The sequence below is a fragment of the Perissodus microlepis genome, chromosome 17 (genome assembly GCF_051167445.1).
Source record: "Perissodus microlepis isolate ML-2025 ecotype Zambia chromosome 17, ASM5116744v1, whole genome shotgun sequence".
Lineage (NCBI taxonomy): Eukaryota > Metazoa > Chordata > Actinopteri > Cichliformes > Cichlidae > Perissodus > Perissodus microlepis.
Window position 1 is genome coordinate 38,035,408 of NC_140477.1, and position 17,949 is coordinate 38,053,356.

At 43.6% G+C, this 17,949-nt stretch overlaps 1 protein-coding gene across 3 annotated transcripts in view; it reads right to left on the reverse strand.

The window, feature by feature from the left end:
• Positions 1-2,926: 2,926 nt before the first annotated feature.
• The window catches only part of LOC146370080 (uncharacterized), a 38,482-nt gene continuing 23,459 nt past the window's right edge, over positions 2,927-17,949 (reverse strand). For 2 of the 3 annotated variants that reach the window (XR_014797305.1, XM_084909463.1), the window contains exons 2-3: positions 7,983-8,147; positions 5,280-6,765 (exon numbers count right to left, since the gene is read on the reverse strand). Coding sequence is in view for 2 of the 3 variants with exons in the window: in XM_084909463.1 (XP_084765589.1) it covers positions 6,520-6,765; positions 7,983-8,147 (411 nt within the window). In the remaining variant the exon portion in view is untranslated. Of the gene's footprint in view, positions 3,624-5,245; positions 6,766-7,982; positions 8,148-17,949 lie in introns of those variants that run through there. The other variant, XM_084909464.1, reaches the window with a different exon arrangement.

A 17,949-nucleotide genomic window follows, 5' to 3' on the forward strand; every position in this document is an offset into this window, starting at 1 on the left:
GCAGACCGAAAAAACGGTGGATGGACAAAATCAAGGAAGACATTAAGACCATCAACGCGTCACCTGAGGACGCCTTGGACAGAACCAAACGGAGAAACCTTTGCTGAGGAGCGGACCCTGCACCAGCGGGAACAACGCCAGGATGAAGGTGGACTGTGGCTGGAAAAGATCATTACTGTTTTTAAAGGGTAACTGGTCCACATCCACAATTACAGTAGAGCTGTAATTGTGGATGTGGACCACAATCCACAATTGTCGATGGGACGTGTGCATGCAAGCACACGCAAGCGATCCCCGCTCTGTGGGGTCATGATAATAATCATGACCCCACAGAGCGTCATGATTATTATCATGACGCTCTGTGGGGTCATGATAATAATCATGACCCCACAGAGCGTCACGATAATAATCATGAGCCCACAGAGCGGGACATTCGCTTCAGCCGAAAATCTTAGAGGCGACCCAGAAAGCTGCAGGAAGAGCAATGACACATCCGGCAACAGTTAAACCTACTTTAAGTAGGTTTAGACCCCACGAACCAAGGGATTCTCTTTCTGTTGTCTGTTGTTCATGTACTGCTGGGCGCTGAAGATTTTCCACAGTTTGTCTGAGTTCTGCGATCTCTTGCCTCAATTGTGCGTCTGCTTGCCCGAGTTGTGCGTTTTCTTGACTGAGTTGTGCGTTTTCTTGACTGAGTTGAGCGTTTTCTTCACTGAGTCGTATGTTTTCTCGAGTGAGTTGTGCGTTTTCTCGATTGAGTTGAATGCTCTCTTGCCTGTGATGTCTGTTTTCTTCCCTGAGGCGTGTGTTAAATTCAGCGATGTCTAAGTTTTGATCAACAACAATATGTAGAATTTCAACTGCCGTACGCTGCACTGGATCTGACTGATCTCTGCTTCCAGATGGATTATTCGACGTTCCCTGTGACATTTCTTTGAAGGTTTAAAGCTCAAAAAAGTTAAATCTCTGAATGATTTCAATGCAAAGGTCAGCTTTGTCTAAAACAACTGGCTCCTTCTGATGTAAACTGTTAAACGACCTCCTCTATTTAAGGACTTGGTGGGTGTGGCAGAGAATGTGATGTCACCGTGACATAACAATGATCGTTCGAGAAGATCAAAGGATCAAAGGAGCGCTGTGGATCATTCTGCGCATGCTCAGATCATAAAGGTGCTTTTAGCAACAGCTGGTGGTGATTCATCGTTATCAACCCTTAAACTCGTGAATTGGCTCTCTAGCTTTTCGATTGCTACTGTTGTCTATCACATATGTATTATTTGGAACCCAGCTTACCTGTAAAAACAGACACACAGCAGGTAACAGGAACTACTCGGTGCGCCAGCTCGGCACCACTAGGCTGTGTCCCAATTCAGGGTCTGCACGCTCGAAGTACGCGCACTACGCGTACTACGTACGGTGCGTACTATAAGTACGAGAAGTGCGGAAGTGAGAGGCTTGTGAAATGGGACGGTCTAGCCTTCGTCGTGCTGTTCAGGTTGCCTAGCAACCATGATACTAACCGCGAGAAACGTGTCATACGGCTTTGTTTGACAGAAATGAAGGAGAAAAATGTTTTGTTGGTCATTCATTTTTGTCATGACATCACTTTGATTAGTTGAGTATCTGAGGCTGAGACCACAGGACTGTAAAACATGATTGTTGGGCTTCATTTCTGTGCTGAACACTCATTTAAGATTAGTTAGTAAATAACAATTAGCTGATGTTGTTCATGAGACTAAAGTCATCTCACTGTGGTAATGTAAATATAATATGGCCAATATTATAGTATTGTCAGATTATTATGATATATATATATTACAGGATATATTACAGCAGTGAGCTTGAACTCTGGGTCAGAGATTCAAGTTGCAGTTATTTATATTTCCTATCACCTTAAATGAAGTCCTTGTGTTTGGGCTTCCTAAAGACCCCAACCTTTCCCTTGATTTTATGGGACCCCTAACTTCCGAATGTACTTCCTCCATTAAGAGCCTCGGTGTTACTTTTGACAGTGCTTTTAAATTTGATAAACAAATCAGCTCCGTAGTCAAGGGATCTTTTTATCATCTACGTATTTTAGCTAAAGTCAAGTCTTACCTGTCCAGGAACGATCTAGAAAGGGTGGTCCATGCTTTTATTACTTCACGGCTGGACTACTGTAACTCCCTTTATGCTGGTTTAGATCGTTCCTGTCTGCATCGCCTCCAACTGGTGCAGAACGCTGCTGCTCGCATGCTGACCGGCTCCAAAAAGAGAGACCACATCACTCCGGTCCTCTGCTCTCTCCACTGGCTCCCAGTTGCTTTTAGGATTGATTTTAAAATTTTACTGCTGGTTTTTAAGGTTCTTAACGGTACTGCACCTCCTTACCTGGCGGAGCTTCTTAGCATTTACCGCCCCAGGAGATCTTTGAGGTCAGCAGACCTGATGCTTTTAGATGTTCCCAGGTACAGACTAAAGACTAGGGGAGAGAGGGCTTTTGCTGTGGCTGCACCCAGACTGTGGAACAGTTTACCTCCTCACATCAGATTCTCCACAAGCCTAGGAACCTTTAAAACTGCTCTTAAAACTCACCTCTTCTCATTGGCCTTTAGCAAGGTTTAACTTATTGTTTTAATCTATTGTTTTATCAGTGAGGTGTTTTATGTATTTGTGTTTTATTGTATTTTATATTTGTATTTTATTGTACAGCACTTTGGTCAGCCTCGGTTGTTTTTAAATGTGCTTTATAAATAAACTTGACTTGACTAAATCTTCACTCAAAGACAAGTATCTTTGACAGTGTATCTATAGATGTATTATGTAACAAATATTGTTTGTTTAATTTGTTGGCATTACTAAATTTGGCTCAATGCTTACACATATGTGTAAAAAGCAAATGTACGAGCTGTGATAACTGTGTCTGATAGAATGAAGAGTCGACTGATATATGAAATATTCCTTTATTGGGGGAGAAAATCAGACCATGTCATAACTGCTTTAAGTCACACAGAATAGATATCAGAGCCTTAAACAGGCTGACTTCTGCTAAATGGGTCAAACTGGGCAGAAAGTCTACAAACACATAACATCCTTATGGAATATGATGTAACACTATAGATCAACTTAGCTCAGAATATATAAAGCATATAAACAATTACAGCAATATGATGCAACAAACACAGCAGCTACTGATCCAAAATACTCAAAGCTTCGTAGAACTGAAACAAACATTTATTTTTAGCTCCATTCTGCTGCTGATACAGACTTTAGGTTTCTGAACATTAAACTTGTTGCTGCCTTTCATAGTGTGTAACTTGAAGGCCCTGAGTACTTTCTCCCACACTGAAAACACTGGATGATCACATTATTTGAACATTACCTAATAAGACTGATTCAGGACAGACAGTTATGTTAAACTTTCCTAGCAGTCCTTCACAAACAGGGAACAGTCTGTCTATTCTCTCCATCTGTCAGCTGCTGCTGGCTCTTCCTCCTCCTCTCCCTCACACACTGCTGAGTTTGTCCTGGTGGATCATCAGGGCTGCAAAGCCTCACAGATGATGTGCAGCAGTGGGTCCCTCAGTCTGTCCTCACTCTGGACACTTGCAGTCGTCACACATGGAAATCAAATGTGTGAGAAGCTGCAGGATTCAAACACAAGTGTAACTTATAAACACATGTTCATACTTTTATTCCACAATCAGAGCGAAAGAAACAGAGAGAGAGTGCAGGACAGACAGACAGGTGACAGTCTCAGGTGTACACACTGCTACACAACAGCACAGAGAAGGAGGATTTAGTGTTTGTGTTATTACGAGTGTAAACAAGAAGAGTTCCCAGATGGTCCAGTGGACACATGTGTGACTGCTGTGATTAAAGCATCTTTCTTTCAGCTTAACGAGTGAACCGTCAGCTCGTTCAAACACACGTTAAAGTCCGTTTGGCTCGACACCACCGAGCAGAGGCAGCAATATAACACAGCTGACATTAACAGTGCAGTGAATCCTGCTTGTGCCGTGATATTCAGGACTGCAAACCGAGCAGCATCACTGACTTTCAGCTTGTTGTGTTTGTGGATATATGACTGACTTTAATTATCCATGAAATCATCACATTCTCTGTAAGATTAAGGTCGACTACATATATTTATATATGGGGCGATCGTGGCTCAAGAGTTGGGAGTTCGCCTTGTAATCAGAAGGTTGCCGGTTCGAGCCCCGGGTTGGACAGTCTCGATCGTTGTGTCTTTGGGCGAGACACTTCACCTGTTGCCTACTGGTGGTGGTCAGAGGGCCCGGTGGCGCCAGTGTCCGGCAGCCTCGCCTCTGTCAGTGCGCCCCAGGGTGGCTGTGGCTACAATGTAGCTGCCATCACCAGTGTGTGAATGGGTGGATGACTGAATGTGTAAAGCGCTTTGGGGTCCTTAGGGACTAGTAAAGCGCTATACAAATACAGGCCATTTACCATATTTAGAAGTAGAGGCTTCAAAACCAAGTTATGGCTGAAAGTACAAACATCACTAATGTCACATAACTTTGCCGACATGTGACCAACAGTAATGTTTTAATGTTCTTCATTATTAAACATTCGCACATAAATAAGTGACATAATATTCAGTACTGACTTTTAAAAGTTTACTCTTCAGCCCAGCCGCTCCCTTCTGCCGTCTTTTGGAGAAGGGTCTGGCTGCATATATAATATTATTATATTATATATATTAAGTATTATATATTATCCATCTTGTATCGCTATATCTAAGAGGTATAAGTAGAGTAACTAGAGGAAGGTGAAATAAAGTTTGAAAGCCTAGTCTAAAAAAAGTTAAAGTTAAGAAAAGGTGCGGTGTTGCAGAGCTACTTGGAAAGGCTGCCGTCACTCCAGCGCCATCTTGGTGATGCAGACATCAGTGCAGACATCTCAGCCTTTGTTGGGTCTTTTTGTCACCATGAGGTTTCGGACTGTTCTCCAGCGAGTTTTCATGAATTTATCTGACTGACCACACAGAACAGTCCTGTTTTATGCTGCTTTTATTGAATCCTCTGAGGTTCTGTTCAAACTCTTAAACACGGTCGTCTACATCTTGTGCGGCAGATTATTTTTAAACCTTTGAACAGGTTCTAACGGCCATGCTTCACATGCAGATCTGTAAATAAACCTTCTCAGGTTACAGCTGCGTTTTGGTGCTTTGTTCTAAGATCTTGTAGAGAACCTGAAGCACTAAACTGAATGTAGATACAGAATGTTCCTACTGAGAAAGGCTGACCTGATGTTGACTCCCGGGTTTTCCTTGCTGCCCATCATGGTGTATGTCTTCCCTGAGCCCGTCTGTCCATACGCCAAAATACAGACGTTATATCCATCCGCACAGGAAGTTATCACAGGCAGAGTTCCTGCAAACACGACTTCCTGCAGAGAGCAGGGACAAAATCTGCAGATAATTAATGCTGGCTAGAAAAAAAGACAGCATGACCGACAGTCGACCATCCGAGGTTTGCTGCTTGGATTTTTTGGATCGTCAAATGAAACGTCATGCTAATTTGTTTATGAGGCATTAAACAAAAATGACAAACCAATCAACGTTAATAAGCTGAGTGCTGCGAGGGCCAAGCGCTCGTTAGTGCCCAGGCTTCATTAAAATCTAGAGCACATTAACGATCAAAAACAAACCTTCCCGGTGGGAAAATTAATGACAGAGCTGTGGTATTTAATAATATGCAGGATTGCTTTTAACTGCTAAGTTTTCTGTTAATTAACATAGACACTGTAATATAATCTAACCTCTTAACCTCCCCCAGATCACCAGCAAGCAATCTAAAGTAAGAGTTTGTGTTCAGAGAGCATCCGTCTCTTTGTATCGAATGTTCAGCTACCTGCAAACAGAAAAGCTCGTACAGGAATGAAACTGCTGTGCAGGTTTCATCTTCTACTTTTTGAGCATTTATCTTTAAGATGTGGTTGAAATGGATTTCCAGTTGAGTGTCAGTAGGCCAACCACTGGCTGCTTCTGTATTGTTTAAAAATAGGCATGACTGAGGGAGGAGCTCCTGTCTGAAATCGTAAGTTTGTGTGTTCCACTTGAGCCAACTTCCCCAGAGGACCCTCGAACTGCCCCAGGTGGTTCTTAATGTCAGCAAGTGCCAGGTGAACTACAGAGCAAAGGTGCTTGTTTGAGACGATCAGCTCCCGGTCAGCCGGCTCATCTGGTGCAATTGGCCGATGTCCACAGCAGGCTTGATGACAGGTTTGACAGGTGGGACTGGAGAAGCTCGGCGGTACAGGAGGGATCGGATCTTCTCCCGGAGCTCCTGCTTGTCAGCCTTGGCCTCGGCGAGCTTCTGATTCAGGTGCTGAACAACATCAGTCAGATAGCGGACTTCAGATAGCTAGGATCAGGGTTGTTCCAAAGATTTAGGCCATTACTGACTGGGTGAAAAACCAGCTGAGCCGATGCAAGCGTTGTAGGTGAGAGCACGAATGGAGTAATCTTGTGATCTTTCCACTCTCCAAAAGAAAGTTGCCAACCTGAAGGAGTTCAATTCAATTCAATTCAATTTTATTTATATAGCGCCAAATCACAACAAAAGTCGCCTCAAGGCGCTTCATAGATACAGAGAAAAACCCAACAATCATATGACCCCCTATGAGCAAGCACTTTGGCGACAGTGGGAAGGAAAAACTCCCTTTTAACAGGAAGAAACCTCCGGCAGAACCAGGCTCAGGGAGGGGCGGGGCCATCTGCTGCGACCGGTTGGGGTGAGAGAAGGAAGACAGGATAAAGACATGCTGTGGAAGAGAGACAGAGGTTAATAACAGATATGATTCAATGCAGAGAGGTCTGTTAACACATAGTGAGTGAGAAAGGTGACTGGAAAGGAAAAACTCAATGCATCATGGGAATCCCCCGGCAGCCTACGTCTATTGCAGCATAACTAAGGGAGGATTCAGGGTCACCTGGTCCAGCCCTAACTATATGCTTTAGCAAAAAGGAAAGTTTGAAGCCTAATCTTAAAAGTAGAGATAGTTTCTGTCTCCTGAATCCAAACTGGAAGCTGGTTCCACAGAAGAGGGGCCTGAAAGCTGAAGGCTCTGCCTCCCATTCTACTGTTAAATACTCTAGGAACAACAAGTAGGCCTGCAGAGCGAGAGCGAAGTGCTCTAATAGGGTGATATGGTGCTACAAGGTCATTAAGATAAGATGGGGCCTGATTATTTAAGACCTTGTATGTGAGGAGCAGGATTTTGAATTCAATTCTGGACTTAACAGGAAGCCAATGAAGGGAAGCCAAAACAGGAGAAATATGCTCTCTCCTTCTAGTCCCTGTCAGGACTCTTGCTGCAGCATTTTGGATTAGCTGAAGGCTTTTCAGGGAGTTTTTAGGACTTCCTGATAATAATGAATTACAGTCGTCCAGCCTGGAAGTAATAAATGCATGAACTAGTTTTTCAGCGTCACTCTGAGACAGGATATTTCTAATTTTAGAGATGTTGCGCAAATGGAAGAAAGCAGTCTTACATATTTGTTTAATATGTGCGTTGAAGGACATGTCCTGGTCAAAAATGACTCCAAGGTTCCTCACAGCGTTACTGGAGGCCAAGGTAATGCCATCCAGAGTAAGAATCTGGTTAGATACCATATTTCTAAGATTTTCAGGGGCCGAGTACAATAACCTCAGTTTGATCTGAATTAAGAAGCAGAAAGTTAGCGGCCATCCAGGTCTTTATGTCTTTAAGACATTCCTGCAGTTTAACTCATTGGTGTGTGTTATCTGGCTTCATGGACAGATAGAGCTGGGTGTCATCTGCATAGCAGTGTAAATGTATGCTATGTCTTCTAATGATGCTGCCTAAGGGAAGCATGTATAATGTAAACAGAATTGGTCCTAGCACTGAACCCTGTGGAACTCCATAATTAACCTCAGTGTGTGAAGAGGACTCTCCATTTACATGCACAAACTGGAGTCTATTAGATAGATATGATACAAACCACTGCAGTGCAGTACCTGAGTTGAGGTCATGATAGTTGTGATTTCCTCCTGGGGGGGGGCCTGCAGGAGGATATCTCCAAACATGGTGTGGTAGACGGAGATGACCTCATCGGGGTCGTAGTTACACTGTCTGAGAGCTGCCGTGATCTCCTTCTGGTCCACCAGGCCAGGGAGGGCGGACTGGAACACAAAATCTTATTTCAATGACAGGCACATTTTTAAAACAGGCTCATTACTTTGGATTAAGGTGTTTGAGAGGAGTTATTATTTCACGTCACTGCGAGCCTCCGAACATCAAACTGATTTGAGCCTAAACAGAAACACATGAGAGGAAATCCTGTTTATGTATTAATCACCAGGAGATGCCACGTAAAAAGAGATGAAAGAGCCAAAACCATGTGCCACGGTCGGGGGTTTAAGTGGACCCCCGTGCCTTTTGTTTTGGCACAACGAGAGCAAGTGTACGCGTCACATGATGTTTGTTCATAAAACTGCTGCTAAACAAACTGAGGCAGACTAACTGTGTTATTTAAAGGCTGCAGGTTGGTGCAGGACAAACAGGTGAGTTTGCTGTTTGCTGTACTCTCTATAGAAATTATTGTCAGTTGTGGCAAAGCCCCCTCTACAATGGAGGCAACAGGAAATAGTTATTGCAATGTAGACTGAAATAAAGTTTGTATTTGTTAGCTTTGCATACTTATAGGTGATAATAATTTTCTTTAAGGAGCTACTTTTACTTTCATATTTTAATTACTTTTCAGAGTCGGTACTTTTTCACTTTTACTTGAGTAAAAAAGTTCAATCAGTACTTCAACTTTTACTTGAGTACTTTTCTACACTAGTATCTCCTCCTCTTCTTTTACATGGCAGGGTTTTCTTCTCTACACAGTTCATCACACCGAAACACCAGTCGGCTCATTTCTCAGTGTTCTCTCCAAAGGAACATGAGCATCATTTGGTGTACAAGTGGGATTGCTCCAGAAACTGAGCACAGCATTTGTTTGCAGGCCAGGAAGCCAAACTCAGCCATGGCCCGGTAGATTAGCTGATGATAAGCATACAGTTGGTAAATCTCATATAAGATGTACTTTGTGAGCTTCTTTGGCTCACAGACGAGATTATCAACAATCCAGAACCTTCTTTCATAATAAATCTGACACCTTGGCCAGGTCAGCACTCCATCACAGGCAGACTGACACAACCAGTTTAGATTATTTAACCCAACATGCATGTCTTTGGACCGATGCAGGCCAGTGGAGAACAAGGAAAGTCCAGATAGAAAAGAAGACCACTGCTCCACCATGTCATCATTTACAAACACAATCTGATGTTAGGGTAACTCTAATAAGCAGCCGCCCACATGGTTACATCTCCATGCACCATGTTCCTCACCGTGACTCCTTGGACTGGAGCTTTGCCGAACTCGGCGTTCTTCTTGAAGCTGGCAGCCTGGTGTTCAGAAAACAACCTGCCACTGAACACTAAGAAAACCAAAGAGCTCATTGTTGACTTCAGGAGACACAGCACTGACTTGGCCCCCCTTTACATCAACGGGGAGTGTGGGGAGAGGGTCCACACCTTCCTGTTCCTTGGTGTCCTCATCTCTGCTGACATCTCCTGGACAGACAACATCTCCGCGGTCGTCAAGAAGGCCCAACAGCGGCTGCGCTTCCTGAGAGTCCTCAGGGAGTACAAGCTGAACTCCAACCTGCTGCTGACCTTGTACCGCTCGTCCATTGAGAGCCTGCTAACCTACTGCATCACGGTATGGTACGGCAGCTGCACCAAGGCGGATAGAGTGAGGCTTCAGAGTGTGGTCAAGACAGCACAGAAGATCATCGGCTGCCCTCTCCCCTCCCTGATGGACATTCATTCCTCCCGCTGCCTCAGCAGAGCAGCAAGCATTATCAAGGACAGCTCCCACCCTGGTTTCAACATGTTCAGCCTGCTTCCCTCAGGGAAGCGCTGCAGGTGCATCAGCACAAAAACCCACAGACTCAAAAACAGTTTCTTCCCCAAAGCCATAACCACCCTGAACTCACACATGCACCGATAACACTTTCTTTTTTTCTGTTCTTCCCACTTCCTCTATGGACCACCACTGTGCAGTACCAATTCTATGTGCAATAACTCAACTGTATATACACAACACTATTTATTACATATTACTTTTTTTAAAAACCGGCTTGTATATTTGTACATTTTATATATATATATATATATATATATATATATATATATATATATATATATATATATATATATATCTTTTTCCCTATGTTAATACTGTCCATATGTATATAGCGCTGCAGAACTGTACCCCCCCCCCAGCATGTTTACACTGAGTAGGAGATGCTCTGTATCTCATTGTACAACTGTATAGTGACAATAAAGGCATTCTATTCTATTCTATTCTATTCTATTCTGATGCTTGTTCCCATGTGTGGACCGGATGATTGATGACACCTTCACTCCTGCCCATCACTCCTGTTTTCTCTGGTTACCTGTCAGGTTATGTATTGATTTTAAAATGCTTTTACTTTTCTTTAAAGTTCTTTATTGTCTTAAAAAAGGACTACCTGTCTGACCTACTTCAGCCTTGTGATCGAGCCTCTCGGGTCCTCGGGCACTTTGAGACTTTCGGTTTGTTCCAAAGTGCTGAACACAAACTTTTAATGGGACAGTGTCCAGGTTTACTGGTTTGACTATTAGAAAACTTAGAGCAGCTCAGAGTGTTGAGACCTTCACCCCAAACGTTTCACTCTGCCTATAAGAGTGCTGTTTAGTTTAATGATTTTTCCCCCCTCCCCCAGTTACTTTTTGGGTCAGTATCCAAAGTGACGCCTTCAAGCTGTGAGCTAAAATGAAGTCTGTGAAGGTTCTCAGTCATCCAGGTCATCGTAGTCAAAGGAGCTTGCAAAGAAAAGCGTCTGGACTTCTTTAAGTTTACTTGAAGACGTTTCACCTCTCATCCGAGAAGCTTCTTCAGTTCTAAGGTCAAATGGTGGAGAGTCCCAGATATAAACCTAGTGGGAGTATCCCCCCACAGAGGGACAAAAGGACCCCCTGATGATCTTCTAATCGCCTGAGCCAAGGTGTGAAACTGGGTGTGGGTCCCAATCAGCCAGAGTTTCGGGTGTGTTCATTGTGAAACCTGGCCCCACCTTATCATGCGAATTCCTGAGGTCCTTGGACAGAGAGGACAGATGGTTTGAAAGAGGAGTGAAAGAAGCCATCTATGTCCACTGTGAGCGACCATCTTTGAACAGAGGCGGGGGTTTACGACACCAACTCTCTGCCATCTATAATCCAGTTTTGAGATCCCTTCCCAGACGCCTTAACGCCCACTCACATCCTGGGCCATCTGACCTCAGGAATTCGCATGATAAGGTGGGGCCAGGTTTCACAATGAACACACCCGAAACTCTGGCTGATTGGGACCCACACCCAGTTTCACACCTTGGCTCAGGCGATTAGAAGATCATCAGGGGGTCCTTTTGTCCCTCTGTGGGGGGATACTCCCACTAGGTTTATATCTGGGACTCTCCACCATTTGACCTTAGAACTGAAGAAGCTTCTCGGATGAGAGGTGAAACGTCTTCAAGTAAACTTAAAGAAGTCCAGACGCTTTTCTTTGCAAGCTCCTTTGACGAGCTAAAATGAAGTTAATGTTCTGGGTGGAGGGAACTGATTTAAAGAGGTTTGTGTGGCGCTTTCTGTTCCAGTCGCAGCAGCACGACCAACGTTACTGCAACCGTGTCCAACCAACATGCAATCCTGTGGCCTTTGAAATGTTTGCTTTGAAGACGGAGGTCAGACCTGCGACCTGTCGCAGGCAGTCGCAGTGAAACACAAAGTCAGTTCGGAGGAAGTAAAGCTGTGACCTGCATATTCTCTGGATCCAAAAACAACAACACACGAGTGTGTGTGAAAGCTGTAGCATGATGACACCAATGATGCTTGTAGTGTGAAACAAGCCTGAAACCAAAAGATGTTTATATGAAAGCAGATTATTTAAGACCACAAAGGAAAGCTATAAAAATGTTAATAATAATACAGACTGTGGAAGTTAACAACTTATTAATGTCACCAGCACATCTTTTTAAGCCCATCGGCGCATGCACGCTCTGTTTTGTGTAGCTATTTTTAAATGCCAGTAGAATTGCAAACACATAAGATAGCGCAATAATTTTTTCCCATATGAAACCAGAGCAGTTGTTCTTACGTAACATACATTCAACTTGTCGTAGGTCACGGTCTCATCCACAAATGGCTTTTTGCAAAAATCGCATAAAAAGCGTTGGCAACAACAAAACCATTAAAATCCAGAAACACGCTTTGCCGATCAGCTGTTCATAGCACTTCCTACACTGGAATAAAGGTCAGCGCAAACTATGGCATGGCCGCTATTACCTTCAAAAACCGGAAGTGACGCCATTTTCTGTGGGAAATGTAGTTTTCTCCCTGCAGGACCTTTCAAAGGTTTACTGGTGTTTTTGAAAGTCATGTTTGACTTTATGTCCCTTCTGTAAAGTTTCTGGGAGGCTCAAACTTAAATTTCACTGTTGGAAATAGTTTATTTTGATGCTGTTTTTTTTTCAAATAATATTTATTTTCGTTTTTCTTAAAGTTTATAAAAAACATCTCAAAAATAAAACTACAAAGACACTCCAAATAAATTTCCTGTAAACTATTTTGTGCAACTTTTTTGCATTTACAGTTTTGAGGGACAAACCTCTGAAATCTATTCTGTAACTAGAAATATGTCTAAAAACCAAACAAATGATTTTCAATTTTTTGTACTTTATTGCACTTTTTTGCTATGTATGTAGTTACTGAGGACTTTAGTTAAGTGACAGGTGTGCCCCGACCCTTCGATACACCTGTGATAAAACTCTGTAAGCTAACTATGTATCTGTAAAGTGGCTTTTAAATTGTCTGAATTTTTGCTGGGTTTTTTGCGAGCAGACTTTACCTGCAATACCAGCAGCTCAGGTGTGTTTGTTTCTTTGACTAAATAATTGATGCGGTCTCAGGGAAACTGACCGATTAGTACAATTTTCTTTTTATCGTTTGTTTTTTGTTTGATCTCTTTTCTAATAAATAAAACAATAAGAAAACAAACAGCTGAGGTGAGACGTGAAACTACGTTTGCAATGACAGAAACCTGAGGTGCTCCCAGCAACTCGGGCAAACCCTGCGCTCGACCTTTCAGGCTTCATGGAGAGAAAATTAATTAATGAAAACATAAAAAAAAAAAAAAGAAAAATAGGAAAAAAACTGAAGTCTTTGGTTTTACACAGTCTCCTTTTTCTTCATCATAAATTAAGAAGTCGAGCAGGACATGATCACAAACATACTCAGGAGGCTGGAAAGCACTGTTTCCATGACAACAATCCAAGCACCGCAGAAAGGATGAAACAATCTGAGACTTCACCTCGCACTGACTGGAATTAATTTCCCGTTGACTTAGTTCAAGATTAAATACAACCATTAATAACATAATCCTAACCCAGCTCTCACCTTCAAACACGCCTGAACATTCAGCCACTGCTACAGGGAGCAGGTGCACAAGACAGGTCCTCACACTGCAACCGTGTATACGGGTTTATGACACACACACGCACGCACACCACTCGCTCTGTGTGCTTTCCAGAGCCTCGGTCTCTCAGTGCTCTGCGACGAGGCTGCTGCAGAAGTCTTTTTCTAAACATTCAGCCGTTTGACTTCAGGGAAATGTTTCCTGCAGACTCAGCAGACTCACTGCTCTCACTGTCACGGCCGAATATTGTGCAGACATGCTCTGGGGTGCTGTTAGAAGAATCTTTTGATCATGTGGGTTGCAGAGTGGTGGCTCCACAAATCGAGCTTGTCCCAGCATCAAGGTGCATGCTCGATGGGATTGGGACTTCTTGTAGGCTGGTTTAACATCTTTGACTCTCATTTGTGTTCTTTAATAAGTTGTTATAGAGCATTTCGTCTGTGTGGAGCGCCGTAATGCCGTGATAGGAGAGGGCACTGTAGGTGGGTGGGTGGTCACTTTCATTGTGACAGCAGGATCAATGAAATCACTTTGTCTGCAACTTCACTTCTGAAGTGAGTCCTGCTAACCAGCGAGGCTAAAGAAAAGAAAAGAAACGGCTTTAACTACGTGATTTTATAACAATGATGTGAAAGTAGATTAGATGAAACTTTATTGATCCCTCGGGTGGGTTCCTCTGGGAAATTCATACAATAGTCGTGAAAAGATGGAGACAGCCATGCTCTGCAGTAAACGCAGAGCAGCGGGGACACAGCCGCTCATCCTCACTCCCCAAACAAACTCTCGTGACCTGACCGACGAATCACGGAACTCGGCCACATTAAGACTCCACAGCAGTCGAGCGCTGACATTTCATTCTGCTGCCGAGTTTTTGTATCGTTACTCCCTTGAATCTTACCAGTAAAATGTCATTATAGCATCTGAATTCAACCAGAAGGCAAACATTTTCTGCTGGAGCGAATGGAGCCGAGCGGTTTGACGTGGATTTCTCAGACAACCATTTTTTTGGTTCATAGAAAGTCTACCGTATTTTCGCAACTATAAGGCGCACATAAAAGCCTTAGATTTTCTTTAAAAAGTGCGGCGCGCCCTATAGTGCAGTGCGCCCTGTGTGTTGTAAGGAGGACGTAGTAGAGAACACCATGAGAGCGCTAAAGGGTGAAGTCTGGGCGTTGATTGTATATACCGGGACAATCGCACATACCTGTATAAAAGGACAGGTATGTGCGTTACGCGGAACATCGTTGTTTTAACAACCCTGAAAATGGCAAAGAGACACGCTTATGAAGCACAGTTTAAACTGAAGGCCATCAGCTACGCGGAGGAACATGGAAATCGAGCAGCTGCGAGAGAATTTAAGATTAATGAATCGATGGTTCGCAAGTGGAGGAAGCTGGAAAACGAGCTCCGACAGGTCAAGAAGACGCAGCTGAGTTTCCGCGGACATAAGGCGAGGTGGCCCGAGTTGGAGGAAAGACTCGAGCAGTGGATCATTGAGCAAAGAACGAGTGGGAGAAGCGTTTCGACGGTCACCATTCGACTAAAAGCAGTTTCGCTAGCAGAAGAAATGAAAATTGAACATTTCCGAGGAGGTCCGTCTTGGTGCTTTGGTTTCATGAAACGGTGCCATTTTTCCATCCGGACCAGGACTACGGTAGCGCAGCAACTTCCAGCGGATTATAATGAAAAGCTGGCCATCTTCCGCTCCTACTGCAGCAAACACATCGCCGACAAACACATCCAGCCCAGCCACATCACTGACATGGACGAGGTGCCGCTCACTTTCGACATCCCGGTCAGTCACACTGTGGAGAAGAAGGGACCAGCACGGTAGCGATCTGCACAACGGGGCACGAAAAGTCTTCTTTTACTGTTGTGCTTGGCTGCCATGCTAATGGACAGAAACTGCCACCTACGGTGATTTTTAAGAGAAAGACTTTGCCTAAAGAGAAGTTTCCAGCAGGAATCATCATTAAGGCAAATGAAAAGGGCTGGATGGATGAGGAAATGATGAAAGAGTGGCTGAGGGAGGTGTGTGTAAGGAGACCAGGTGGTTTTTTCCACGCATCACCATCGCTGTTGATCTGTGACTCTATGCGTGCCCATCTCACAGCCGATGTGAAAAAACAAGTGAAGCAAATGAACTCTGAGCTTGCTGTCATTCAGGAGGCCCGACAAAGGAACTCCAACCGCTGGACATCGGTGTGAACCGGCCGTTCAAAGTAAGGCTGCGAGCGGCGTGGGAGCGATGGATGACTGTTGGAGACCACAGTTTCACTAAGAGTGGAAGGCAGCGCCGGGCGAGTTACGCCACAATTTGCGAATGGATTGTAGATGCTTGGGCTAACATGTCTGCTGGCACTGTTGTTCGAGCTTTCGCAAAAGCCGGCATCATTTCCGAGGAGCCGCACGGCACGGAAAGTGACTCTGACGGTGAAGAAAGTGAACCTGGAATGTTTGATGGAGATTTAGCGCAGCTGTTCAGACACAGAGGATGAGGACTTCGATGGGTTTGATTGATGACGATTACCGGTAATAAAAATGTGAGTACCAAACTCAGTTTTGCTCCCGCTTCATTTTTAAATACGCACACTTGTATGCGCCCTATAATCAGGTGCGCCTTATGTGTGTGTTAAATACAGTAATGGCACACATAACTGAGACTGCGCCTTTTAGTACGGTGCGTCTTATGGTCGTGAAAATACGGTACATTTATCCAGAATATATGGCATATTGGTCCTATACAGGGTAGCTATGAAACTAGACAGCTTTGGAAACACATTGATTGGACTTTTTTGACTATATTAGTTTCATTTTGCCTTTTTGAGGCTTCAGAGAAACTACCCTGCAACTTCTGTGTCAAACCTTAAAGGCCAATATCATTCTGGATTGTTAGCACAACGCTAGAATCATTCCAGGAGTTGAGGTTCTAGCAAGTCTACCCAACTTCAAATCATACAGTGCTCAGTGAACCTGCAGAGAGACCCAAGAGCTCCATCTCAGACTCTAATTCAGTTAGCATGTTAAAGGTTAAAGTTCATGAGCGTACAAGTAGAAGAAGACTGAACAAGTATGGCTTGCTTCTCTCTAAAAAGAACAAATTAATGACACTTGTGCAGGTGAAGCCAAAGGGGAGACATGCTTTACCGTATTTTCTAGCCTTTGGCTTGAAAACATATTCAGTGATGCTTCATCTCCTGCTTTGCATTTGTGTGGGAGCCCCGTCAAAAACCTGTCCATTATGCTAGCAGTGTCCAAGAGTTCTTTTTTTTCCCCTTTTCATACCGTGCCCCCCCTGCAATGGCTCTGTGCCCCCCCAGGGGGCGGGCCCCACACTTTGGGAAGCTCTGCTTTACATGCAGTCTATACGTTTAAAAGCCTTTAGTTTAGCAGCCAGGGCACCAATAAGAATACACAAAACGAGATGGTTATTTACCATTAACGAGGCAGGATAAAGGAAACCTGGAGTCTTTTGGTCTTCCTCACAGGTGCTCTAAAACAACAGCCAGAGGGCAACATGTCAAACTCACTGTGAAGTTGATGGTTCGAACAATTAACAATAACATGAGCCTTCCTCAGTGCTGGTTATAGATGGACAATAAGCCCGTCTTGAAAAGTCCCCACCTTGTTCTTCAGAGTCGTGTTACCAAACCAGGCAGCGATGCAGAAAGAAATAACAGATTCAATCAAACTTCTGTAAAACAAAGGAAACATTTCAAATGAGACATTAAAAGATCCAATTTTCCTTAAAAAGAACAGTCTGTTTGGTAGCAGCATCAGCTTGAGGCTCAAAACACAGTTTATGGTCAAGAACATCCCCTAAAGACTCTCCACAAACTCAGTATCAGCAGCTTTGATGAGCTACTAAAATCAATAATCGTGTCTTTTGATTATGACACATTTAATAAAAGGAAGGACTCTCCACACACTGTACATTCTCACAGCTGCTTTTCATGGGTAGAAAACTCAGATAAATACAGGCCTACTAACAAAGAAGTGTTTACTTGAAACAAGCTGTGAGTGGCTGTCAAGTTCTCGTTTCTCTCGCCTCATTTTCAGACATTTGTCAGTAATTTATCAAAAGCAGGCGTAATAACAACACAAAAAAGTAAAATCTGCATCCTGAGCCACACTTGTTAACAGTTTCAGTTCTTATTTTAAGTGAATTTGGAGAAAAAAAAACACCAAATCTGAAAAATATTGGCAAAATACCATTTCTCTGTCGTTTGTTTGTTGTTGCCATCATAAAAGGTTTTTTTCCATTTTTAGCTCCTTTTACATGAAAACTAAAGCTGAAGATTCAAAAACAAAGATCTCGCAGTATGACGACATCTAACTTAAAGAAAGCGAGAGGTTTGTGGTTCTCGGGGCCGGTCTGAGGAACCCGGTGTCCATGCCGCCGTGGCGACAACTGCACTCCAGCACATTAAACTCCGCCGG